The sequence below is a fragment of the Manis pentadactyla genome, chromosome 7 (assembly GCF_030020395.1).
Source record: "Manis pentadactyla isolate mManPen7 chromosome 7, mManPen7.hap1, whole genome shotgun sequence".
Taxonomy (NCBI): Eukaryota; Metazoa; Chordata; class Mammalia; order Pholidota; family Manidae; genus Manis; species Manis pentadactyla.
This window is the reverse complement of record NC_080025.1, coordinates 77,451,464-77,478,451: the sequence shown is the minus strand read 5'-3', so window position 1 is coordinate 77,478,451 and position 26,988 is coordinate 77,451,464. Positions and strand designations below refer to the sequence as shown.

The window sequence follows — 26,988 nt, the reverse complement described above, 5'->3', positions numbered from 1 at the left end:
AGACAAGGTGACAAACTGGAGCTTTTGGGCTCTGGCTATTTAGTAAACTAAGGCAAACTGAGATGAGACAACTTGGGTGCATCTGTGACACAGTCTTGGTCCAATTCTAAAACTCAAGATTAGTGAGACCATTGTGTGCAGTAAAACAGAGAAAAATAGGTAAATGTCTCCTCCATAAAAACTGATAGCATATGTCAACCACTGAACAATTTATTGAAATGTTTTGTCTCTCAGATATGCATAAGCAATCTGAACTATTGGGAAAGAACAAGTCAGTGAGTGGAGTAATAAAAATAACATGTCTGTCAAAGTGTCTAACAGTGCTATCCTACAAACAAAACTAAGTGTGTACTTCAGTTTTCTTTTTGTACTTTGAATGTATCAATATGATAATTCAATACACTTCTTGAAAAATAAATGCTGTTAAAATAAAATGACTATCAATTTGACTAAATTATTTTCGAATGATAGGTAATACAGTCTTTTAAGACATACAGCACCAATATTTTCTAAGTAACAGAAATTAATCTAAAATGATGTTTAAGAAATGTCAAAAATGTCTCTAAAATTGGAACATTAAAAGGGCAGCCTATGCAAAGTGCCCATTTTGAAATTTGAAATAGCTCTGCTGTGGATCCCGCTATTCAGAGGAAAAAATAATCAAAGCTCCTGATGAACTAACCGACCTTAAGGAACAAATCATTTTCCAGAATGAGATCTTAGTAATGCGTCAGAATTGCTGGAAGAGTGAAACATCGTAGAGTGAAACGCAAGAAAAAGGCTCAGCCCTCGCAGTCAGATCTCATGCGTCAGGGCCGCTTCGATCACAGGCGCCTTGGGGAAGGGTTTTCTGCTGCCTGTGCGTGCCCAGCCGCGAGAACTGCACTCATCTGTGGCTCATTAACTACTTACTGGAGACAGGAGCCGGCTTGGTGGGAGGTTTGGAAGAACTGTGCAACTTACAGTCTTTTCTCTTCCTTCTTTTTCCGTTTTGCTTGGGGATCACCTGTATATTCTATTTTCTTATTTCCCGGAAGTTCCCTGAATTTCACTGCTCGGTTATTTCACCTTGATCAATCTCTCCCTGTGGAGAGATTGTCCTCTATATTCACTTACTTTCTTCCTTTTTTCTCTACCAATTATGACTCCATTACCTTGAAATATTTCTCTCTGAAGACGAGGGCCAGGTTCATTGGTGCACAACCTTTGCACTTGCAAAGAACCATTGCTAGAAGGGCATCACTTGGTTTAATGCTCTGTAGTGACTGACTTGCAGTTCTTCATTTTGTCTTTGAACTTGTGTTTTGTAAATGAAGCATGTGTGTGAGAAGAGGAGATATGTGTGATATGCCTGTTTATTGTTCCCTGCCACCCTATTCACAGGTAACATTTGTGTTGCCCCATGAGTGGAGAATTCCAGTGTATCCATAATGCCTGGAAGTTCAGCAAAATTCAAAATGAGTACAAGATAAATGTGTCATGTCTGTGACTGAGTAAGCAAGGGCACTGATAGCCCTCAAAGGCCACCTGCTCTTCTTGAACCAGAACTTCTGCAGACAGAAAAAACATCTAAGGGACCCTATCATATTCTTCCTTATTCATCTTACTTTCTTCTTTTAGATAGTTATATTGAAAATGATGACATAGGAGGAAAGGAAAAGATAGGGAACCCAGAATTCCTTTTCTTTCCAGTGTTTCCTAACTCATTAGTAAGCAAAAGGTAACGTGTTGGCAGAATATCAGATTTGGTGCATTTCAAGACATGGATTAAAAACAGTGGAATTAGTTTGTGCCATGTTGCCACCAGATACATATTTGTGTATGAGCTATGAAATACAAATTGTGTGATGAGTGATTTCACATGAGTTAAATGCTCTGTGTTTGTATTTAAAACTGTATTATAGTATGAATATAAAGATGAAGGGTATGTACAAAGATGAAGGGTAAAATTCATTCTAATAGTTTAAAATTTTATTTTTCTTTCCTTAGAAGTACATTGAATAGCAAATAAAACACTGTTACAAGTTGGTGTGTTGGGGGGAGGGAGATGAGAAGGGGAGATGGTGACAAAAGAAAAAGGCTTTATTTTTTGGTATCTTTAACTGACTTTTTTCCTGCTTTCTGATTGAGGAGAATTGCATTTTCATTTTGCAATGGGTCCTGCAGATCATGCAGCTGGCTCTGCTGAAGACTTCTCAGTTGAAATTGTGTGCCTTGTTTTTACTAAGTATAACTGAGAAGCATAACATTAGTGCTAGTAATATGTCTGAATTATGGAAAGGGAAATTATGGTGGCTCTTTAAAGTCCTTTGAAATTTTCTTTGCATTCTCCAGAACATTTAAATAAAACTAATTCTTTTTCAAACAAGAATAACCAAAATGATTTGTTTCTTCTTTAATGATATTGCTTTATTTTATCATGAGGCTTTCAAAACTATTTTTTTCTACTGGTTTTCACTGAAAAACTATGTAGTACTTCAGCTGTGTTGTGGGTTATGTAGACTGATCAGCCAACACAGGAATCACACTAGCAATGCAATTTCTGGGATGGATTGAAAACCTTATCATTATTTCAGTCTCCAGAAGGAGAAATGTGTTTTAAGTGCTGAATAACTGACTTACACGCTAACTTTTGCTCCATAGCCTGTTTGTGAGTCAGGATTTATCTGATTTTAGTTTGCATTTTTTTATGGTTCAAATATGATGCTTGACATATTGAATTTACTTTTAAATTAGAAAATTTGTTAATATTTATTTATAATTTAATCAGGAAGATGCAGGAAGCAAAGAGGAAAAAGAAAGTTTCAAATTTTGTATAGCAAGATTCAGACATTTCCTGCTCATATTCCTGCTTCTGTAGTTACTACAAGGAATACTTTTAACTCATTTTTAATCATTCATTTCCTAGAGACCCTGCCCCCAAATTAGACGTTTTCTATGAAATTATCCTATTGTAATGGAGAAAAAGTGCTAAATGTGATTCTTCTCCAAGAATGTTAATTGTCTTTGATCAATAAAAAGAGTTAGGGATTTTAATTTAAAATGGAAAAGAAAATTAAAAATGATGAAAATGAAAAGAATTCCCTCTAGTATTTATGTCATCTATGGTCACTTTTAATAATTATTTTTCTACATATTAAATCCATCTTTCCCACCTCATGTTTTGAATGCACAATCTTCTCAGATGAGATCATCCTAATTTGACACTGCCAGAAGTAGCAATAAATAACTATCTGGATTTTTAGGTCATAAACTCAATACAAGCCAGCTTTGCCTATCTTGAGTTATTTCTTGGTACACTTCATTACTTTTTTTATTTCTTTTTAACTGTATTTTATTCTTCTATCTCCCTATCATGTAAGGCAAGTAGTTTATAAGAGGATAAATACATGTGTTATTTAAATGATCTGTTTTGGTAAATCTAACAGATCTAAAAAATTATGTTTATATGAGAAAAACTTCCTTAAGATGGTTTTTCTGACAGGTTTTGATTATAGAGCATATGTAGCTTTTTTTACAAAGAAGGGACTGTTAAGATTATAAATTAAAATGGGGAGTTTGCCATCATTTCTCTTATTGAACCTGTCGTGTTTGTTTGCAGTAATTGACCCTGTTGAGATCTTCATTTAATTCCACAGCTTTTAGAGAATGTTGGCTTGTTTTGTTTTCATGAAGACTTATTTTTCCTCTCAAAACGCTATTGGATTAAGTTTATTTCCCAGGTTAATAACTTTTATTAAAAATTGTGTTCGTGTGTATTTTACAAAAACAACCTGAAGGCAGAGATTTATCTGCTACTGCTATAGTCAATGTTGATACGGGAAACTATGAGGAAACCCTAAGTGACATGTCTAGAGTGGATATTAGTCCACTATCACACAGCAGCAACCACAAAACCGCAAACACCTAGTGGTTTTTGAGCAACTCCTGTGTATCAGAGTCTTAAAAAAGCATTATTTCATTTAATCCTCACAATAATCCTGAGATAAAATTAAATTCTAGGACTACCCCTGATTCCAGTACCACCCCACTCCAGCCAACAAGCTTTTACTTCCTTAAACTGGCATAGAACCACGTGTAAATAGTATTTCAGCATCCTTTGTGTAACTTTAAAAGGTCTAAATGGGAGGGCGTTTAGGGGCCCTCTGGTCTCTTAACTAATAACCATGTTTTTTTCTGGAAATCCGGTAACAGGGAACATACTAGTGCCTCTCTCCGGAGACGACTGCTTTGATCCGGGCAGGAGTTCTGCTCTAAGGTGCCTAGTTTTCCCTACTGAGTAACCCGGCCCAAATCAGTGTCCCTCTTCCTTTCCCTGTGGGTCTCAGATTACTTAAGTGTGAGATCAGAAATTTGGATAAACTTTTCTTTGACTTTCACTGAACTGACTCTGGAGGTGAAAGGTAGTGGTAGAATGAGAAAGGTCAGTCAGCTATCCACTCAAGATCAGGGCGGATTTTCCGCGTTAAACTCAGGGGCTAGGAAGCCGACAGCAACGTCGGGTGGGGCCAGGAGCCCAGCAGCGCAGACGCAGTTTGAAACGTCGCGCGGGAGCAGCCGCAGCGTCGTCTCACTTCCGGAAGCCCCGCCTGCTCCCGGGCCGGCTTCACGCCACACTTTCTGCGGCCGGGCGAACTACATTTCCCAGAACGTCATTCCAGCGGCTCGCAGGACACCAATAAGTTCCTGGGTGACGCCATCAGCCCGCGCGATGTTTAGACTACTGATGTCGTGGCGCTCCGGGGAAGAAGTTGGGAGTTTTGCTGGGCCCTGGTACTGAAGACGCGGTCCGGGTGACCCCAGGTCCCTTCCAACGCACACCTCCATCCGCCTTTCTCCCCACTCCTCTGGCAGGATGAGGCGTGCAGGCCTGGGTAAGAATCGAGCGAGGTTCGAAGTTCGGGGGTCCTGGTACCGGCAGTGCTGGGCGCGATCACACGGAAGGAAGTCACTCTGGTCTTGTCACTGGAATCTGGGCCAGAAAGCAGGATATATGGAGGGGTGTTTGGAGGCGGTGCCAAGTGGAAACACCATTTGTCCCAGGTCTCAGGAATTTCCTTAAATTTGGTTCAGTCCCAAGTTTGAATGGTAGGTTTAGATCGAGTAGTGGAGCCCTGCGGGTGGGGTATGTTCAGGTGACAGCAGTCGAGGTTTTTAGTTTAGTAGCTGAGCGTGATTATGGAAACTGCGGTGTTTCCCAAGTCCTGCTTCGCCTTTATTTCTCTACCGTACCTGGATGTTAATTTCTTCAGCAGCGAGTGTTGCGTGCGACTCACACTAAAAATAATCATGTTAGTCTGTTAACAGCGAGTTACAAAAGTAAATGTATGTGTCATTACGGTTAAAGGCCATGGACGTAACATCGGGGTCAAAGGCGATTTTACCCAGAACATTACTTACCCGAGTCTTAGTCCACTGTTAAGAAGGTAGAATGTGGTAATGTTTGGTGACTTGGCATTTGTTCTTGACCTTTTGTGTTAGAAAGGTTCACCAAGCGACGGAATATGTTAGGCACAAGGACTTTCTATGGGCCATTAGAACACAGAGCTGTTTTAGAGTTCTTAGGTTTCTATTAAGAGACAGTTTTCAAAAAGGGAAGAAAGCCCTGCTAAATCAGTGTACATTATACCTGAGAAAATATATGAAATATTTGAGAAAGGTGTTTTTCGGTTGTTGTAATATGATGAAAATAAAAAAAAAATTTTTTTTCAGAAGTCAGTTACTTAAATTTGCCAAAAACTGTAGACTTCTACATTGATTAATAAATTGTAGTAATGAGAAACAGCTTTTTAAAAAATGTAGTTTTTATATACTTGGCTCATAAAGTTGGTCAGGTAAATTATAGAGAAGAAAGTCATTTTGACCAAGTTTATTTTTTTATGCCAAAATGTTTCTTCTCATCTTTAATGACAACAAATATTTGTTGTGTACTTGAATAAGCTCTAGTATTCAGTTGTTTGTGCTCCCCAAAGTTTCCAGTGTAATCTGGGAAGTAGGAACATGTATGAATATAAATTATGGTACAGGGTGATAGCAATATGTCCAAATATCAAAGAAGTTCTGTAGATAGTGAATGTATCCCGGATTTCAGAGACAGAGCACTGCATACATTATGGAGACATAAGAACATGAACTAGAGCTTGAATAATGAAAGGTGGGAGAGGTACATTCCAATTGGAAGGCTAACACCACTACCTCCCCCAAAATTTTTTTTGAACTAAAATTATGAATGGTGTGTTTAATGGATTATGAGTAAGCTGTTTTGAATGAAGTAAGAGACATGGAACCAGAACTACATTGTGTAGATCTTTGAGTGCCAAGACAAGGAGTTTGGATCTCGTCAGTAGACCCTTTGGCCCCTTTGAATGTCTTTGTGTAGCAGTGTGCCATGACAACTTGCAGGAAAGGGACTTGAGATGTGGTGGTTCTCAGCTCTGACTCTACGTTAGAATCACCGGAAGACCTTTTAAGGCAGTGCTACCTGGACCCTAGCTCAGAATAGGAAAGAAGGGGGTTTGGGGTTTTTTAATTTATTTTTTGGAAGCACCCCCATAATTGAGAGGAAAGGGATTATTTAGATGTCTATTGCTAACATTTACATTGGTGTCATGTGACAAGCTTTTAAAAAAATTTATCAATGTTATTGACCTATAATTTTAAACTTGGGATAAAAAATGAATCTGAAGAAGCTGCCATACTTCCCATGAATCTCCAAATGACTTGACTCAGTTATTGAGTGAATGGGTGGGTAATGGTGTGAGGAAAGATTAACTCTTAAAAGAAGAAATGTGCATTGAAAGATTTCTGGACAATCAAGTGAGAATTTCACTTTTAGTAAGTGGAACAATATGGAAGAATTCTAAAATAAAGATAAGCAAAATAACAAAACGAAATGAAGCAAATAGACATTAATTTAGAAATGAATTTCTTGATAAAGTCAAGTGATTAAATTCAATCAGTTACTTATTTGAGCATATGTTATATATGAACCTTAGTCACATAAAATAAGACATTTTCCTTTTCTTTAGGAACTTGGTCCATATTAAAGTAGAACGTGTACAGAGTAACATTGATTGATGAAGTATGTATTCTTTTAATGATATTTTAATTGTTGAGTTGGGGAAAATATTGTGCATAGTCACTTGAGTTCTTAACTTTTATTTGTAGAACCTTATGGATAACATGTCAGCAGTTGAGGGAAAAATTGGGGAATGCAACTCTTCTCTGGAACACACTTGCTTAACATTTTGTGGTTTTGTGGTGGTAAAGATTGTTTAAGTGTCTGTTGGATATGAACTTCTTATTAGGTACAGGGGATTTAGAAATATGAGACACTGTCTCTGCCCTCAGAGGAGCTTATGATTTAATTCCTGACAAAGGCAGGCACACTCAGAAGAACAGTGATTTCATATTCTATTCATTATTTGAGTCACTTAAAAGTATTTATTGTTTGTGCCTTACTGTGTGTGTGTATGTATACATTTGTGGGGGATATACAGCCGTGAGTGAAACAAGATTGTTGGAATGCAGTCCAGAGTATAATATTAGTCAGACTGTAAGAATTCAAAGGAGGGAGTTTTGCTTTTCACAGAAAGTAAGATTTGTGCTGTGCCTTGAAAGAGCTTCCTATTCCCACCTCAAACATCCTTCCCCTACCAGTGCTGACTGCTACTTCCTGTCCTTTCATTTGCTTACAGGGACCTCTAGGTTCTCTATCATTTCTTTCTCCCATGTTCTCAGGGCCTATGTTGAAACTACATCAGTCCCTGTCCAGGCTAGTCCACCAACCCATATCTTCACTCTTTTGTGAGCAATCTCAGCCCCTTGGGGCTGTGTTCTTCTGCAGCTGTAGCACTGTACACCACAACACTCAATCAGTCCTGACATCCAGCTTCTCACAGGCTAACTTAGGCTGAGGACTTATGCAGAAAGACCACACATCCAAAAGCACTGAAACCACTATGATGTATTGCCTCAGCCAGGATTGCCTTATTTCCGTTGGGCTTGTGCAGACCTCATCACCTTCCTCCATCATTCTCTTTACAGTTTTTTTCCAAATGATCATCATTCTTCAAAGACAGCCTTTTCTCTTCTTTTACTGAGAAAATTGATGATATCAAATGTTTTTTTTCAAATGTGGTTAAATAACACCCTTAACTCTGCTTTGCTTTCTCAAACCGACACATTTATATATGTATTCAATGTCCAAGTCTCACTCCACCTGTTTCATTGCCTGATGAATATCAAGTACTATATTAGACAAGTGAGGGACTGCATTCCTGCATTCTCAGTGCTATTCCTTAGAAGATAAGCTCTAAAAAGGAGCACCAGAAGAACAATGGGTCTGACACATGGTAGTTTCTCAAATATTTGTTGAAGAATGAGGAAATCCCCCTCTTCACTAACAGCTACCCATTCTCCATGAGATATTCCAGTTCTCTTCTATTTAAGAAGAGGAGATGCTGGTAAAGGACCCTTCCTCTGCCATGAGCTTTTTCCTGCTGTATTATCTTATTTCCCTTCATAGCTGAGCATCTTCAGTGGGTAGTTTCAGATGGTAATGGTACTACTTTTAGATCTGTTTTGAAACATGTAGTTCTATGGAGCAGGGAGGGTGTCCTAAATATCCTTGTATATCAGTGCCTATTTTACTGTCTTGTGGACAGTCAATAAACAGTCAATGTATGTGAGTTGAATTATTCTGTGCTTAAGAGAGGACACTAGAAAGAATTGTTCTGATCTCACTTTGGTTTTAATTTATAAATTTCACTTGAAGTATGAATGTTATAGATATACGTGGTCTGCAACGCCCTCCAGGGGTCTTTTATGGATCTTTCCTATCAAGGTTCAGAAGTGGCTTGTTTTTGCTACAATTAACACTTGTGACACTGATCTTTGCAGGTGAGGGCGTACCTCCTGGCAACTATGGGAACTATGGCCACGCTAATGCTGGGTATAGTGCCTGTGAAGAAGAAAATGAACGACTTACTGAAAGTCTGAGGAACAAAGTAACTGCTATAAAATCTGTAAGTATATAACAGTATTATGTAATTTTAAATTTGTATATTAACTTACATATATAATTACAAATTACACACTTTTATTGGCATCATCCTAAGGAATCCAGTACCCAGATAGTGTAGTTCAGTGAGGTCAAAATGCAAAGTTGAGACGTGATTTGAGTAAAAGGTTAGGAAAATGTGGCCAGTCAAAACATACAGTACATTTGTTCATTTGTTTAAACCTCAGCTGAAATACTGCATGTTGTCTGCAGTAATGCCTCCGAGCAGTCCATCTTCCACCCTCAGTCAGCTCTTCAGACTTTTTCTCCTTCTATTCTCCAGCCCTACAAATCTCGGGCTTTCATGTTTCTGCCTTTATACCTCACATCAGTAACCAAGTCTTATGCTTCTTTCTTTCTACTTTTTCTCTCTTTCTACTTTTCTATTTCTAATACTGTCCCCTGTTTTTCTTAGGTAAACTATTAGAAAAGCCTCTTAACCTCTCTGTTCCTAATGTTTGCATGTTCTGGTCTGAGCTACATACTATCACCACAGTCATCTTTATAGAGTATTTCTCAAATTGGATCCTTTACTTAGAAGTCCTCAGTATCTTCCCTTCTTGGAGGAAATAAAGCTCACACCCTGGAGCCTGATCAGATAGGTCCTTGAGAGATTGTCCACAGCTTTTCAGACCTTAGCCTCCCATGCTTCCAGAATGTACATATACTTTCTACCAGACAAAGTAGAGTACACTCTGTGTTCTATGCACACTATCTCTTTCCCGCTGCCCTGTTACTGACCATGCTGTCCCTTTGCATTAGGCGCCCTCTCCCTGTTTATATGAGTTGAAATCCTGTCCACCTGAAAGGCTCCATTTCATTGCACCCCTTCCCTCCCTTATGCTTTACCAGATTACCACATCAAAAGTAACTTTTTTCCTTATGAACATAAGACCATTTGTACCATTTCTATAGCATTTATTGCATAGTGATCTGCACTAGAGTTATTTGTATGTAAAAGAAACTTACCAGAACGTAGGTTTTTCTATCACACTTATTATTATATTCTACCTAGCATGTAGCAAAATTCTTTATCAGTGGTATTGAGTTAGTATGTATTAAATAAATGAATTACAAAAAGATAATTTTAACAGAGTATATCATTGATTCTGCATTACAATGAGTGTGCTATACACTTAGAGAGCATTCAGTAGAAGCCCGTGTTGCTAACACTTAATTGGTATTTCATTAATCTTTAGAAAATAGAATTGTATTCATCCTGGGAACTGTTACATTCTGAAACAAGTATGGTTTTTAAAGTCACATTAAAACAAAAGGAGTTGATCCATGAACGAAGCAATATTGTATAATGTTAATAATTTAGAAAATATAACACATAGAGGGAATTAAGAATTAAGTGACTTTTCTTAACTCCAGCATTGGTAAGTTAGGCTCCTTGTTAGAAAAGCTTTTTTCTCCCTGGAAAATTCTTTCCTTGGCTTGAATGACTGTTGTGGAAAATAGTGAGGTGATTTAGGCTATCTGGCTTTATTTATAGTTGCCTTATTTTCTCTGTCTTGTTGAATTTAGGGGAAAAGCTCATATTTCTGATGTATGGAATCCTAGTATGGCTTTGTGTTAATATTACCCCATATGCTTTCCAGACAAAATAAGTTGAGGACAATATTTGCAATGGTTTGCCAAGATTTTCAGTAGTGGCCTGTAGTTATTCAAATGTCTTGGAAGAGAAGGCTTTGATGAATTTGTCATAATAAAGTACTAGATAGGCTTTGGTTTGATAGCAGCCATAATCACTTACAATATTTTTTGGGCTCAGCTTATTTTCTGCAAAGCTTCAGAATGTGGATGACATTAATTTGTAAAGTTTATTTCCCAACTTACTATCATATTTTAAAGAAAAATACCTTTGGAATTAAAGAGATAACCAGTTTAGGTATACATTCAAAGTAATATCACATTTCATTAAGAAAATATTAAATATTAAGTCTGGAATTGATACTATGGGTACTTTTTTACATCTTTTAAAATGTAAAGGAGGAAATGTACAGACAAATGCTGTTGTAAAGGAGAAAAAAGCATGCAAAGACAAGAGAACAAGAGAGAAGTGTGTACCAAAATTAAAAGATAAGAGTAGGATATTAGATAAAATAAAAATGAAGAGCAGGGCGATAATATCTATAGTTGGGAAGGAATACAAATTCTTAATTTATTTTCCATGGAGTCCAGTGTGAAAAGTATCAGAAGAAGAGAGTATATTTTATATTTCTAAAATACAGTTTTATTTGAGCAAAACAAATGTGAATGCTTAGAATGTGGCATTATTATTTTTACTTTATAATATTTAAATGCCTTCACATGAGTAATAATGTATATGCTTTCTTCTTTATAGCTTTCCATTGAAATAGGCCATGAAGTTAAACATCAAAATAAATTATTAGCTGAAATGGTAAGCTGCTATAGTTTTAACTTTAAGAAATTTGATCTAATATTCTCAAATTTAGTCTTTTAATCACGAATAATATTTTTTTAACTTTTAACCATTTTGAAATAGATCTAGAGATCCTAAATCCTGGGTCCCCATCCATAATTGGCTTGGAATAACTATAAGGTTTATTTTTTACCCAAGTTTTACATTTTAACATCTTGCCTAACATGAGAAGGAGAAAGAGGTGGAAGCCAATGTATCTTTAATCCAGTGACTAGGAACATTGTTAAAGACTCAGGACATAAGACTATCTTGAATGTTCTTGGATATCTCAGTGGATATAGACTACCAAGTAATCAAAAAACACTTTATATCCAATAAGCCAAATGTCTTTCACTTAACCTCAGCCTATTTCTTTTGTTTGATCTCCCGAGGATCATTGCTGAACAAATCAGTAAGATTTCAACATAATAACATCCTATAGCCTTTTATTTCTAGTCTAAACAAGGTCAGTGACATATCTTTTCCTGTTGAAGCCTCTTCCCATTTAGTTTATTTGGATGCTAATCATGTCCCAACCTTCCCTAGTTTCTCCCCATGGTTTTGAAGTTGTATTATTCAAAAATGAATATGATATTGAGAGCAATGTTCTTATGAAGGCTGTGCATTAGAATCACCTGGGAAACTTTCTGAAAATATCTGTGCCTGGTTCTCTTCACTCTAAATATATTGATTCAGCATTTCAGGGGGAGGACCTGTGTGTATGTATTGTGAAAAAAGCATCCCTGGTGATTCTGATGCGTAACTCTGGAGGAAAACTGTAGATCTAGGTAAAGTGCTTAACTCCATAGAGCTTGAGTTATATGCAAAGGCATCTTTAATGCTGACACCTTTGCATCTCAGGATAAGTGAGATTCCTGTGGAAGAGCAATATTCTAATTCATCCCTAGTCGTCTCACCTTAACAACTTTTCCAGCTGTTCAAATATGGTAATTTTTAACCCATCTGTATGTGTAGTCTTTATCATATTTTACCACTTTTACATGATATTCTCTTAACTTTTAATAGACGGTGCCATACTTCAAGGTCAGCTATCTAAATAAAAGGATCTTTAAAATACAGGCACACTTAACTGCTAACCATATTAAATTTTGGATCAGTTGCTATACTAGGAAGCAGCTAACCATTGGCCTTAAGAGAGCAACGCCCTGACATAACGTGGGAAAAAGCCTGCATGATGGGACAACCTACTCATTTTATTGTTAGCATGTTTTTTTAATGCACATAATTGGAATGAGACCTAAATAGTTTGGGATTTTGCATAACTCTGGGGCTGAAAGAAATGTTTATTGGATAGTGAAAGAGCTTTTTATTTATTGAGAGAATTACTCTGTTTTGCATGGAGTAATCAAGCTGATTACTCAAGTTACAAACAGGCTCCTGAATTGATTAAACACTAAAAATGTCATTAAAAATGTATAACATTATATTTAGTTACTGAAATGTGCCTGTGTGGAATATTAGAATCGATTATATTTTCTTTTCCTTTCTGCATAGGATACACAATTTGATTCTACAACTGGATTTCTAGGTAAAACAATGGAAAAACTGAAGATTTTATCCAGAGGGAGCCAAACAAAGCTGCTGTGCTATATGATGCTGTTTTCATTGTTTGTCTTTTTTGTCATTTATTGGATTATTAAACTGAGGTGATGCAAGTTACTGTGAGTTTGGAGTGCCACTTCAGTAAAAAACCAGCATCAAAACATTCCTAATGTTCAAATACTATGACTTTTGCCATTGAATATTACTGAATTTTACTTGTTTTATAAATCACAATAGGTAATACAGTGATCTGTGAATACTGTTTCTTAATGATTCATTTTGCCCCTATTTTCAGGGGTATTGAGAAGGCCTGAAGTCACTCTGGCCCCAACAATTGGCTTCTGTTGTTTGCTGTCAGATCAAGTAGCAGTATAGTATTTGGTTGTGGCCATCAGTGTAGGTTTATAGAGAACAGAGAATGCCTGGAGAGCCAGGTGCTGAGCTCCTGAGGCAGTGAACAGGTCTGTGATGGAGCGGTAAATGCATTTTCCTTAACTGTAACCAACCCTGGTGATGTACTCTCATTTCCTCCTGTATTTGTTTAAAATTGTAGGCTGACTTCTTTTTACCTACAATTTTCCTAGTATTTTTTGATGATATGACTCCCCTTACCCACTCTGTCCAAGGACCTCATTCTTTAATAAAGCTTATTGTTTTGGCATATTTCTGGTAAGGCCCCAAACAGATGTGTACCAATATAGTTGTTTAATATTAATTTTCTGTATGCTGTTGACTTATAACAGCCACTTACATAGGCCTTTTGGTTATGATTTGTGACAGAATAATGTGAAGCTAAAGTAATTGCTAAGCTCTAAATGGAAATAAAATGTTCAAGAAAATTGATTGCTTCCACTTTATTATGTACTTGGAATAGATAATCGAAAGTACTCAGGCTTTGAAGTTGGGGTTAAGAATACTGTTGCTTTAATCCAGTATGTTTGTTTATAGAAAGCAAAACAGTTGGACTGATGAATAAAAAGAGATTAAAATGTTCTTAACTACTCTATATTGCTTCTATTTTGGAATTTGCCCATTTATGGGCTCCAAAAATAAAATTTTTAGTGAAAAATTAATTGGCTTTGTTGCTTCTTTATTCAAGCCTCTCTTATTAACCTAGAATCTGACATATTCCTGAAAACTCAGTTTCCAAACAAAATCAGGAAGAATAAACATTGTTTGTATTATTTCAGAGCTTGCTTTAAACAAAATAAATCATGAGTGCAATTTCAAAACTTTAATTCTTAATATTTTTAGTTATAAATCTGTTATATTGATTTTACTAAGTTTGCAGTCCTTTTTGCTCACCCCTAACTACCTGTCAATTCAGGGCCAGTCTTGTGTGGCTGCAGTTGTCATCCTTTGGTTCTCTCCTTGACAGGTGGAAACACCAGATGTGAGATGGGGCCAAGCAACTCAGCATTTAAGAGACAGGCCTGAAGTGTGATGTTTGGGACGCTGGTTGGAGTTGTATGACCTGGGTTTAAATCTCCATTCCTTCACTTCTGCAATGTTCTGGGGCCTGTTTCTTCATTAAATCACCTATGTTATAAGATTGTTGTGAGAGGGAAATAATATATTGGAAAGTGTCAGACACAAGTGTCAGTCACTCAAATGTTAGTTCTCCCTGTCATTAACAAGCATTTCAGAAAAGGGAGTTATTTTAAAGGCAAGACAGTAAGTTGGTTTCAGGCTTTGAGGTAATGATGTGACCTCCACGTAGAAATTTCTGTCAGACAAGTAGAGATTGATTCAATTTTCAGGAATTATTTAACTGCACTCTGTGCCAATTATGACATCAGAGCTCAGGGAAGACTCAGAAATCATTGTCAATAATTAGTTTCCAAAAAGGGTAGAGCAGAAGTCCAAAGAAAAAGACTGGAAGATGAAAACAAGAGAACAATAGAATTAGATGAGATCAAAGCCTTAGGGAAACTAATGATGGCAAAAGAAGAATGGATTGGAAGATTGAGGTTTTTCACTTTGCTAAATACTAAGACACTATTTAAATATCAGATTGTTAATAAGGTGGTAGGGATTTTAGGAAAAAGTTTGTGGGGGCTGTAAAAGTGATTCTCATTGCTGCACTGTCCAGTATTTCTCATTGTACAATTCTTTTTAAGAACTTCCTAAAACAGGTCCCTAGCCAGCTTTTCATATCTCCCCCTCTCATCATTGCCTTTAAGGCTGAGATTCCCGGCAGGCAGGGAGGGAACTCTAAAAGAACCTGGCCTTCCCCATTAGGTCTGTCGGCACCCGTTTCTTCCTCTCTGTGCAAACCCCTAGGAAAAAGTACTCCCAGAAAAAATTGGCAGGAAACATCAAATATAGAAATGTTCTAATGCTTTATAATCCTGAAAAGGACTTCATTGCTATAGGTGTCTGGAAAGTTCATTGTAATAATTGAACAGGCAAGATATTTACATTATAGTTTCATTCAAACAACATAAGACTTGCAGATTTTGGGTGCTGGGTTACACACAATAAATTCTACATTTAAATGCCAAGGTTTAGAGAACAATTTCTAAAAACCCCAAATGTCCATTTTTTTCTGCAAAATGTGTACTCACTTCATTTCACTGGGAGTTGGTCCTTGGAAGAGCACTGAAACATTTGCAAGGATAGAAACCATAGTTTACCTGTACCATCCCCTACAGATACCAGGCATAGGTCTTTAAAATGAGAAAAGGGAGGATTATACGTATTATCAATAAAATTTAAATAGCATGCAAATTAAATCTTGAGCAGAGAGTCATTAAATCTAAAATGAATATGCAACATTTTAAACAGAATTCTGGAGCAGAAAACCCGAGCACCTACACCCATGGGAAGCTTCTGCTTCTAAATGCTCTTAAATTTCAAATTATATGTATTGAATTTGCTTCCTTGTGGAGAAAGTGGAAAAACTGATAATTTGGGTTCATTGAGTCAGTAAATAACTTCATCAGCCCATAGTAATGAATCAACTTTGACTGAACATTTACCTGAACATTTACCGGGAAGCAGAATGGTACGACTGAAGACTAGAAGCTACAAAGTCACACTGCCTGAGCATAAATCCTGGCTCCGCCACTCACATTATGAATTTGGGTTTATGAACTTGCCACCTCAATTACACTATCTGTAAAATGGGAACAAAAATTATATTTAGGTAACTCCTAGAGTTGTTGTCGTAATTAAAGGGTATCACTTGTAAAGAACTTAGAGTGGGTTCCTGGTACCCAATGATAGTTGTATTTGTAGTTCTGTGGTCGTGGCACTTGGGAATTCTGATTTGTCACACTAGCCCACACGCTGCTGACCAAAGTTTGGCTGCTTTCTCCCCCTCTACTGTCCTGCCAAGGATGAAAGTAGTTCTTGTCTTCTAGGAAAGGTTAATTTTTTGTAATTTAGTTAATGCAGTTCTCTTTACAGCCTTAACAAACTGGTGGGATTTTTTAAAAAAATCTACGATTTCTTCAGTATATCTGGCTTGTTTGAGTTACTAGAGTGAGAGCAACAAACTTTTCAACTTTGTAGAAGCAGAAGTTTAAAGGTAAACTTAGAAGTTCCATTGCCTGTAGAGATTTGATGAACAGTTGATAAATGTTCATTTTACTATAGTTTTATTTTTTCTGTATATTTTTAACTTTACTCTTTTTTGAAACTATTATGGTGTGAGGTGAGGGGCACAGATGGTCTTTTTTAATTTATTAAGTGCCGATTAGTTATTCTCACAGTAAATATTAAATAACACTTTCTTTTCCCTCCCTTTATATATTGTTACAGTATATGATAGGGTCTTTTTCTGGTATGTTTATTTTGTTCTATCCAATTCTTTACTTTTGTATCACACTATTTTAATTATTGAAGTTTCATAGTGTCTTAATAGTCAATAGATACTCATTCTTTGCAATTAGCTTCATTATCCTTCAATAATTTTTTAACAAAGCATAGTGGGTTTTGAAAAGAAACACATTAATCTTTTATAATCTAAGAGAAAATTACTTTTTAAATTTTTCTCTAACTGGAATGTTGGGTTTTGACTCCAAGCAAATCTCTAATTTCCTTTCATTATATGCTTGTATTTAGTGGTATAATTGTAAACCAAATCTCTGGGGCTTGGGAGGGTGAGGTGGGAGTGTGATTTGTAGTAGCTTTTTACTTCTGTGGTGTGAATATTCCCACTACACTTGATTTCAAGCTACCCAATGTGACACCACTGAATATGGAGTTGTGAAGACACCTGCACCGTCGGCTCTCATGAGCTGGTACAAGCTAGCCTAGTGCTACAGTTATACTGATGTAAGTATTTTTTTAAGAGATGTAGAAGTGAGTCTCCTAACTGAAAACCTTTCACTTAAATTTTAATAGAAAAAAACTCAGGCAACATAAAGTTAAATTGGTAAATCAACTGGAGGATAATATTTTTTCAATGGCAACGGATTCTTGGAAGATCATCTACATTTTGCGTATGTCAAGTTTGTTCTCAATCTGTATGGGTAAATTCATGCCCCATTTATTGACCTTCCATCTTCTGATAGTTCAAATATGAATCATATATTTAAAAAAAGGTAGGTGATCATTGTTATTCTCCCTACTTTTCCCTGCAGGTAAGTGTTCTAACAGTGTGCAGGGGTTGCTCTGTATACTTTATATATAGTTTTTCTTTCTTTATAGACATGGTGGCTTTTAAACTTTACCTTATCTGAGGAGTTTGGATCTTGTCTCTGCCTTTTTAGAAGAATTTTTCAGAACCTCAGAAGGACTGCCATATAAACTGAAGAGATTTGCAAAGTGCCAAGGCCAGGTCCTACAGTAATCTTTCCTTACTCTTCAAAATGAACAGAAAGATAGAAACACAAAAATATCAGCCACATACTCTATGGATTCTAAAATTCATATAAGCTTAATCACTTATAACTTTAATAGCTAAAGGATAATGCAAAATACAACCACATTATCCATTGTAAAGCAAGTACTCTACAAAGTTTCTTAGATGCTTACAAAGAAAAACTGATGTTTAATATTTTCTTTTTACCAATTAAGTCATACTTTTAGGTTAAAATTTCACTAACTAATGGATTATCTTCTGGGTTATTACTTGAAAGACAAATTCTGAATGGCATGTGCTAGTCTGCTCCCTTAAACTCTCTTTACTATGTTTGCATTTACTTCTCATGATTAAATAATTTAAATTTAAGCTTTTTATAAAATAGTTTCTAGAATTCCCACAGAAAGCTTTTTAAGTGAGACTGATGGAGATACAGAACATTCTTTTTATTGATGACACACTGTTTCATCTTCAAAATTGCCACAAAATGACTTCTTTTTCAAAGGCTTGGTAGACACTGAACATATGGTATATTTATAACTCTAGCAGAACACTAGAAAAGCACAAACATTTTTTTTTGCACTCACAACTGGAGTAAATTACATAGAGTAAGTGGCAAAGCCAGGCTTCTTACTCTGAAATTCTTTGCAGATAGGCTAAGACAAACTGCACTGTTTAATGCAAAGTTTAATTCACCTGCTGTTTTACACGTAATGTATCTGAATCTACCTATTGGACACCGTTAGCAAACTGACTTCAGGGTAGTTGTTCAGAATTCTCTCTCCAAACTTTCCAAATTTTTATTTATTTTTTAAAATTATAAATATAAAATGATTTCATAAAACAGCATTCTAATACTCAAATTTAAGGCTACTATAATTTTAATACAGTTGCTTAAGTTCTCTGTATCTTCATATGCGCTGAAATAAATCACCAGGACATTCTTTTCTAATAAGGTTTAATGTAAGTTAAATATGTGTGTGAGAAAATGCAAGGGGATGAAGAATATATGTTATATATATGTGTATATATATATACATATACATATATATATGTATATATGTATATATATATATATATATACATAGAAAAAAGTTTAGTCACTTTTGTATTTATATAATCTTTATAACCTAAATTATATTAAATTTTTTTGGAAGACATGCATTCTAAGGGCAGGTAGTACAAAAACTTATGTTAAGTAGTTTGCTTTTTAATTGTGTGAGTGTTGATTTATTCAATACATAGTTTTACTTTTGTTCCTAGTAATGGAAAGATGTGTGTTTTCAGGAAGTGAAACTAATTTGTAATTGAACAATTCCTACTGGTACTAATCTATACCAGGTAACCTCAAAATGGGTTATTGTGTCACATAACCATGAATATTTACTCATGACTGTTACATTTTTGTTCTGATACTTACCTAAAGCTGTTATAACTTCATATATCTTGGAGCTGTACTAGCTGGTATTTAAAACCCATTTCTTACTTACCAATGAGGAACTTCTTAAAATCTGTTACATCTTCAAAGAATGTCCGTGTGGCCTCTGATGACCACATATCCCACATACTCAGTTTTTCTATATTGTAGAGTATGAATTCCTAATAATAAAAGAACATGAAAATTATTCATAGAAAAGAACATTTTAACTATCAAAAATAAAATATTTCTGTTTGATTCTTTCAAGAAAGATATATTTGGTGACTACCAATATAAGGGGCCTTATGATAAACACCTGAGTTTTCTGTAGAGCACTTGGCACAACAGTAGATCCTAAGAAGTGTTTGCAGAATGAATTAATGTTCCCTGAGAAGAGAACATATCTTTTTTATCATCTCTCACTAAAAACTCCAGAGCTAATACCATAGCTTTTAATAAAAATATGTGGCTTGATTAATAACGTACCATAGTTCAGTTATTAGTGAGCTTCTTTGAATATTGGAGGCACAATACTGTAGCCATTAGGCTAATTAAAGGCCAAAAATTGTTGCTAATTTATAATTCTTAAAATTTACCCTTTATAAAGCTGAGGGGCAGTGGGTTAAAATGGAATGCTATGCCCACACTGCCAGGAATGGATGCCCCTTAATCAGGCACAAGTGTCAGAAAAGTTGAAGGAAACATTTACTACTCCTCCCCTCCTTTTCCAACACCATTCACATTTTTGAAGCATAAGAGGTTTATCAGCATCTCTGACCCAAATTAATCAGGTAAGTAGGGCATTCCATTTCAGGAAACCTAGACTTTTTTAAAAGAATTATGTTTTCTAAGTAATTAGGCATGACTCCTGTCCTTAGCTGAGAAGCCTGCATTTCACTGAGAGCCCTACAACAAGACGTGTAACCCACACAAGTCAGCAATGTAAGTGATGGCTTCTCATTTCCCAGGAAGTTTCATGGGCACACAGATCAAGGACTTACTCGGTCAAAGAGCAGGGCATTTTGTTCCTGGTGTAGGCAACTGGGCACATCCAGTCAGCCTAGTGTTCCTGAGTTGTTTATATTTTCCTACCATTGATGGTATAGTTACCACCTTTCTTCACATCTGTTTTCTTGTATCTACTGATAAAGGAAATAAGAGGAAAGAGAAGCTTTATATATATCTTTCAGAACAGGTGGTTCATTCTCATTCATGAAAGGCAAATGATAAATATTAGTAACTTAGAAACTCTGCTTTTTAAGTCTGTGGATTTTTCAGAGCTAAAATTTTCTAATTTGTTCAGAGGATTATAGATTTTTGAATTGGAAATGAGATAGCATCTCATTCCAACATACTGTTTTATATGCAAGGTTCTGGTCTGCATATCTTCATAGGTAAAATTGAGAGAGACCCGAGGATGAATTAAGTCAAGAGTGCACACGTAGGTAGAGTGACAAAGTCAAACCCATTTGCCTTTCTGGTCTGGCTACCTTCATTTCTCATGATCAGCTTTCTAACTATTAACTTTAGCTGACGAAATGCAGCAGAACTGGCAAGGAAAGAAGACTGGCATTGGGAGAAGAGAAAAAAGGTAATATTTAAACCCCCACATCACAGGAGGGCCACAGTGGCCCACTGCAGACTGCACCAGCACCAGCTTTGCCATGTTGGAGGTCCTGGGTGCACAGGCAGGAGTGAAAGAACGGGAGATCTCCGGGTGGTGGAATCCGCTTGAAGGAACCATCTAGAATGCAGGACAGAGAGACAAAGAGTAGAAAACTATCATCTGAGCTTTCAGTGAATCATAATCACTGATCATAGATCATAACAAACATAACAATAATGAAAAAAGTTCAAAATATTATGAGGTTACTAAAATGTGACACAGAACCACAAAGTGAGCAGGTGCTGTTGGAATAACAGCACTGAGAGACTTGCTGGACTCAGAGCTGCTACAAACTTTCAAGCTGCAAAATGCAGTTAATCTGTGAAGTGCAGTAAAATGAGGGGTGCCTGTAATGATCAGTTCCATGAGAATGAGGGCTGTTTGTCCTGTGCCCTGGTCTATTCCCAGAGACTAGGTGCTCAATAAATAGTTACTGAGTGAATGAATGAAAGTAATATGATACACCCAGGAAGATGTGACTTCATAGGAAATTTAAATCACTCCAAAGTACATCATGTTCTCTCAAGATAAATTGTAAGAAAACACAACAGTCCATCTACTGATTTTTTGTGCATGAACTTTAAAATAGTACATAGTTATAAAAATGAAGAGATAATGTAAAATGAAAGTTCACTAATTTATGACATGACACTTAAGGCAAAATTCCACTATTTTCAGGCAATAAAAGCACATTTTAAAATAAAAATATTTATAAAGCATCTTTCAGCTGGTCATATGTCTTTGCCATTGCATCGGAAAGCGGCACCGCTATGCATGCATGGAGGGTATTAGTCGTGTTTATGTACCCAGCTCCCAGACAGCTGTGCCCGTTTGGGGGCATTCTTTGATTGTATAAGAGGTACTTCCCACCCCAGAAAGCAAAGGGGCTGGAGACACTCTCTTCCTGCTCTCCTAGTAGCTTGGGTATAGACTCAGAATCCAGACTCCACCAATCGGATACTTCCAACCAGGACTTCAAAAGTTGCCTAACTGCTGTGGAGAGCAGTACGGGGCTTCCTCAAAAAGCTAAAAATAGAAATGCCATTCAACGCAGTAATTTCAGTTCTAGGAGTTTACCTGAAGAAAACAAAATCTCTGATTCAAAAAAATATATGCACCTCTATGTTTATTGCAGAACTATTTGCAATAGCCAAGATATGAAAGCTCCCTAAGTGCCCATCAAGAGATTAATGGGTAAATAGGATTCACACAATGGAATATTATTCAGCCATTAAAAAAAGAAATCCTGCCTTTTGCGATAACATGGATGGATCTAGAGGATATTATGCTCAGTGAAATAAGCCAGGCAGAGCAAGACAAATACCATATGGTTTCATTTGTTTGTGGAATATAAAAACAAAGCAAAACAGAAGCAAAACAGCAGTAGATTCATAGACACTGAGAAGTGACTAGTGGTTACCATGGGTGTGGGGGTGGGGTGGGTAGTTGGGGAGGGGATAAAGGGGCACAAAAAATCTCAGTCATAATACAAATTGGTCACGGGAACGGTAGTACAGCATGGAGAATATAACATATGATTCTGTTACATCTTCCTATGTTGACAGATAGTAACTGTACTAGTGGAGGTGAGGATTTAATAATATGGGGAACTGGTGAACCACTGTGTGGTTTATTTAAAACCAATATAAGATTGTATATTAATGATACTTCAATTTAAAAAAAGAAAAGAAAAGATAGAAGTAACTGGGAAGCTGCAGCATCAATTGTTCAGTGGAGACGGATGTGGAGTCTGGTGGCAGGAGCATCAAGGGATCCGTATTGATAGTCTGGCAGAGAAAATAACACATCAGCTTTGGGTGTCTGCAAGTGGCAGTGCCAGTGGCGCCCAACCATAGTGCTCGTGACTCGTGACTGGCTGTGCTTCCTGCTCTCTGGCCAACCTTCTCTTGTCCATATCCATTTTCTTTTCTTAATCCCCAGATTCTAGAATGATTATGTGAACAGCCTTCAAGCAGATTCCTTTTCTCTTCAAATTAGCCAAAGCCATTTTCTTAACATAATACTCTGACTGATATACCTTGCTTTTGTGATACAAGTTCATATATTATAGGAATTAGGAATTTTAATATTGTTGAAAGAAAACATACAAAGTGGGCATATGGTCTCTTATGTTACATATTTGCCACTTTAATTTGGAGAAGAAGAAAAGTTCTATGACTCGTGGGTGAATTAATTAATTTGTTGAGAAGAGTATTTCTAATTTGTCTTGGTGCTACAAAAGTAATTATCTATGCAGACAGCAATGCAGACAATAATGGCTGCAGATGGCTCTTTATATTCGGATCAGAATCTGACTATGCTGCATCATACACTTCGTCTTTCAGAGAATGCATCCTTATTACAAAGGTGTTTTCACTCTTAGCTCGGTAACTTAACCTCTTGGGACTATGATGGTTTTAGTGTATACACTGATGTGTTAGTGTCCAGTGAGTCATAAGTAATAGCTGATTAGGGACATGCTGATGCTAATTCATCCCCCTGGATCATACATAAAGATAAAACAGGCTAACTTGTATATACTAAAGTAATTTAACAGGCTTCATCACATCCTCAGAGTTCTAGAGGAAGAAAACTGGATGCTATCTCAACTGGTCTGTCTTTGCTGAAGAAGAGAAAAAAGAAGTATATACGTATGTTTATACATTTTTTTACAAAAAATCTTCTGATTCTACATATACCCACAATTGCACTTAAATTTCCTTTCACTCATTAATTCAGGGACATCTTCATGTCAACAGAAATGTAAACTTTAATACTGAAAAAAAATATTATCATTCTTAAATGGGAGAAAGATGCAATAAAATAAATCTTTATTTTCCAAAGGGCCAAAATGTAAAAATATTGATCATAATTCCTATTGGCAATACAATGGAATTTTTGTCATATAGAAGACTTTTTGTTCCACAGACTATAAGGTCCAATAATTTATTTTGGAGGGGAGGGAACACAGGAAGGTGCCATCCCTCAATAGTCTTCTACAAGCCTGGATAATAAAAAATTATGACTTTACATTGGCTTTTTTTTTAATTAAAAAAAATCCACCTCATTTCTAGTGGATTCTCAGTCCATCTTTATGAATTGTGATTCTAGGTACTAAAGAGAAGGGAATATGTCATTTCCTTAATTAAGGAAATATTGGTTGTTCATTGGCTCCAAAGCTCTATCTAAAGAACAAATGGACTCTCTCCTTTGACTTATCCCTAATTGCCATTCAGCAGGGATTAAATCTCTGCACAATTCCTATTGATGCAGCTGCTCTTAACTACTCACTTGGAACTATTTTATGTATTTATATGTAACTATTTTACAATCACAATTTAAATAAATAATAATTGACACAGAAATAACTAATGAAGATCTGTTTAGGAGAGAGGGGAAATACAGCTTTTTTCCAAAATGTTTCAGATGGCTAGATGAATGTTTTCAAGTTCAACAGTATCCAGTGAAGCTCATTATCTGGATAAACTGCTTCTTTAAAGTTGAGAACTATAAAATATATGGGAGATTGCTATAACTTCATAACTCACAGGATAAATATGTTCAATAAGTAGAATATCAACATTTAAAAATTCTTAAGTCTATAACCACATAAACTGTATAATAGATGTAACATTAAGAAAAACCAATGCCACAATAAATTTCTATTCCACAAGAATTAAACAAGTACTTAATTTTAAATGATTATTCTTGACACCTAAGAGCTTCTATTACCCCAAGAAAGAGTAAGATGATAATTTTTTCAAGGCTAATGGTTGGGAAAGAAATTTTAGGAGCAAGGTGATCCAAACCATTGTATAAAACATGATAAAACTAGGAGATCATCATATGAATTAAATTGCCTAGGATCACAGACATAGGTAGTGGCAAAGTTGAAACTAGGTCTGGTCACCTTTGAATCAAGTATTTTTGTCCATATCACCACCTAGACTCTACCTCGACTGGGTTTGCTTCTCAGTCACTTTTTCAGATTAAACATCATTCAAAGGAAATATAGTTACCAGCAAGTTTGTTTGTTTTAATGTATCTAAATATGTACATCGGGTAAGAAGGTCTTGGTCATGCTGCTATACAAACCAACAGAAAACTCTCAGTGGCTTACCCTCTATTTTCTTGCTCTCACTACATGACCAGTACAGGTTGGCTTGGGAGCTCTTATCTATGTGATTTACCCTCAATGTTCACCTTTAGGGAGGTTCCATCTCTGAGCTTCATAATCGCTGAGGGAAGAAAAGCGGAATGCCACAAACAGCACTCTTTGCTTGTGTCCAGAAGTGACACGTGGCATTCTGTTCACCAATCATTGCCGAAACCAAGCCCATGGCCACCCAAACTTCAGAAGGCAGGGAAGGAAATCTTCTCTGGACCTAGAAGAAAAGAAGTATTTGACTACATTGATGATTACATTATATATATAACAGCTATTCCTTTAAGCTTTGCATGGAAAATAGTCACTTCACTTTACAGTCACTGAATAATAAATATTCATGTATCTGTGAAAATGCTACCAGAAGACAGAAGGCTAATGAAATTTGATATCTGATTATACCTACCTGCTTCATGAAATATATTACTAAACAGATTTTTTAAGTGGATAACATGCAAGACAAAAAACTAGAATTTAAAACCCCATTCTAATTTGAATATTTAATTTCTTCAAAATTACACTGTTTTTTCATTAATGCTACTTTTCCCATCAATTCAGTTTTACCCAATTTAGTAATGAAGTCAGGGTAGAAAAATCATGCTCTCGACATTTTTTATGTTTTATTGAAAAGACACCACAGTTTGAGGGAAATCACTAGAGAAAGAATGAAATACCCTAGATGTAGAGAAGATCTAAACATCTGAACACAAATACCAAGATAAAAGCATGAAACATTTTCAGGGGAAAGAAACCTAGAAGGCAAATAAATTGCACCTTTATTGTTTAGAATGTATGTGTAGGTGAGCTCATCTAAATATTTATTTTCTTTCAGGTGGTGTACTACTTATACAAATTTAATATGAGAACAGTAGCCTGCAGAAAGGTTAATGACATTATGACAATTCTGAGAAAGTAATTTATCCAAAGTTCTTAAGAAGCCAACCAACTGAACCTTTGATGGGGCAAGAAGGCACTTGCATCAGAAACACTTAGGTCTAAAGTTTAGCTTCCCCATATTAACATGTCATGTCATCTCTCCAGCCAATTTCCCTTCCTCTGAACCGGAGATTCTTTAATCTCTTTCACAAGACCATTGAGGGCATGATCCATGAGCTCATTAAATGGAATATTTAACAAGCTGCTCCATGTGCCATGCACTCTGCTAGGCCTTCAGGATACAATGAAGCACCAAACAGGCAAAGAGAGAAGATACATCCAGAGATAAAATAAGCATATTCCGATAAAGAAGTAAGTAGCATAGCCCCGGCGAGAGTAACTGGGGAGGCCACGTCATGCAGAAGGTCAGAGAAGAACCGCCCTGAGAGGCAGAGCCAAGCTGAGCTGAGAGCTTGAGAGAAAAGCCAGCTGGGCAGAAGAAATGTCAAATGAATGGTCTGAAGGCCATTTCAGTGAGATGGCACATGAAAAAAACTTACACATCAAAAAAAATAAAATACCTAGGAATAAACCTAACCAAGAAAGTGAAAGACCTATACTCTGAAACCTACAAGACATTCATGAGAGAAATGAAAAAAGATACCAATAAATGGAAACACATCCTGTGCTCATAAATAGGAAGAATTAATATTGTCAAAATGGCCATCCTGCCTAAAGCAATCTACACAGTCAATGCAATCCCTATCAAAATACCAATGGCATTCTTCAACAAACTAGAGCAAATAGTTCTAAAGTTCATATGGAACCACAAAAGACCCCAAACAGCCAAAACAATCCTGATAAGGAAGAATAAAGCAGGGGGGATCTTGCTTTCCAACTTCAAGCTCTACTACAAAGCCGCAGTAATCAAGTCAATTTGGTACTGGCACAAGAACAGAACAATAGACCAGTGGAACAGACTAGAGAGCCCAGATATAAACT

At 36.3% G+C, this 26,988-nt stretch overlaps 1 protein-coding gene and 1 long non-coding RNA gene across 2 annotated transcripts; one reads left to right on the top strand and one right to left on the bottom strand.

Annotated features, from left to right (window-relative positions):
• Positions 1 to 4,693: 4,693 nt before the first annotated feature.
• On the top strand, positions 4,694 to 14,125 carry BET1 (Bet1 golgi vesicular membrane trafficking protein). The gene is made up of 4 exons (XM_036894553.2): positions 4,694 to 4,874; positions 8,902 to 9,026; positions 11,412 to 11,468; positions 13,005 to 14,125. The coding sequence occupies exons 1-4, from the start codon at positions 4,856 to 4,858 to the stop codon at positions 13,158 to 13,160; spliced, it is 357 nt and encodes a 118-aa protein (XP_036750448.1). The 5' UTR covers positions 4,694 to 4,855; the 3' UTR covers positions 13,161 to 14,125.
• A 4,901-nt stretch (positions 14,126 to 19,026) lies between these two features.
• On the bottom strand, positions 19,027 to 25,313 carry LOC130684384 (uncharacterized). Its single transcript, XR_008998634.1, has 3 exons — positions 25,066 to 25,313; positions 20,281 to 20,418; positions 19,027 to 19,461 (listed from the first exon to the last, which is right to left on the bottom strand). It is a non-coding gene; the product is annotated as an uncharacterized LOC130684384 (long non-coding RNA).
• Positions 25,314 to 26,988: the final 1,675 nt, after the last annotated feature.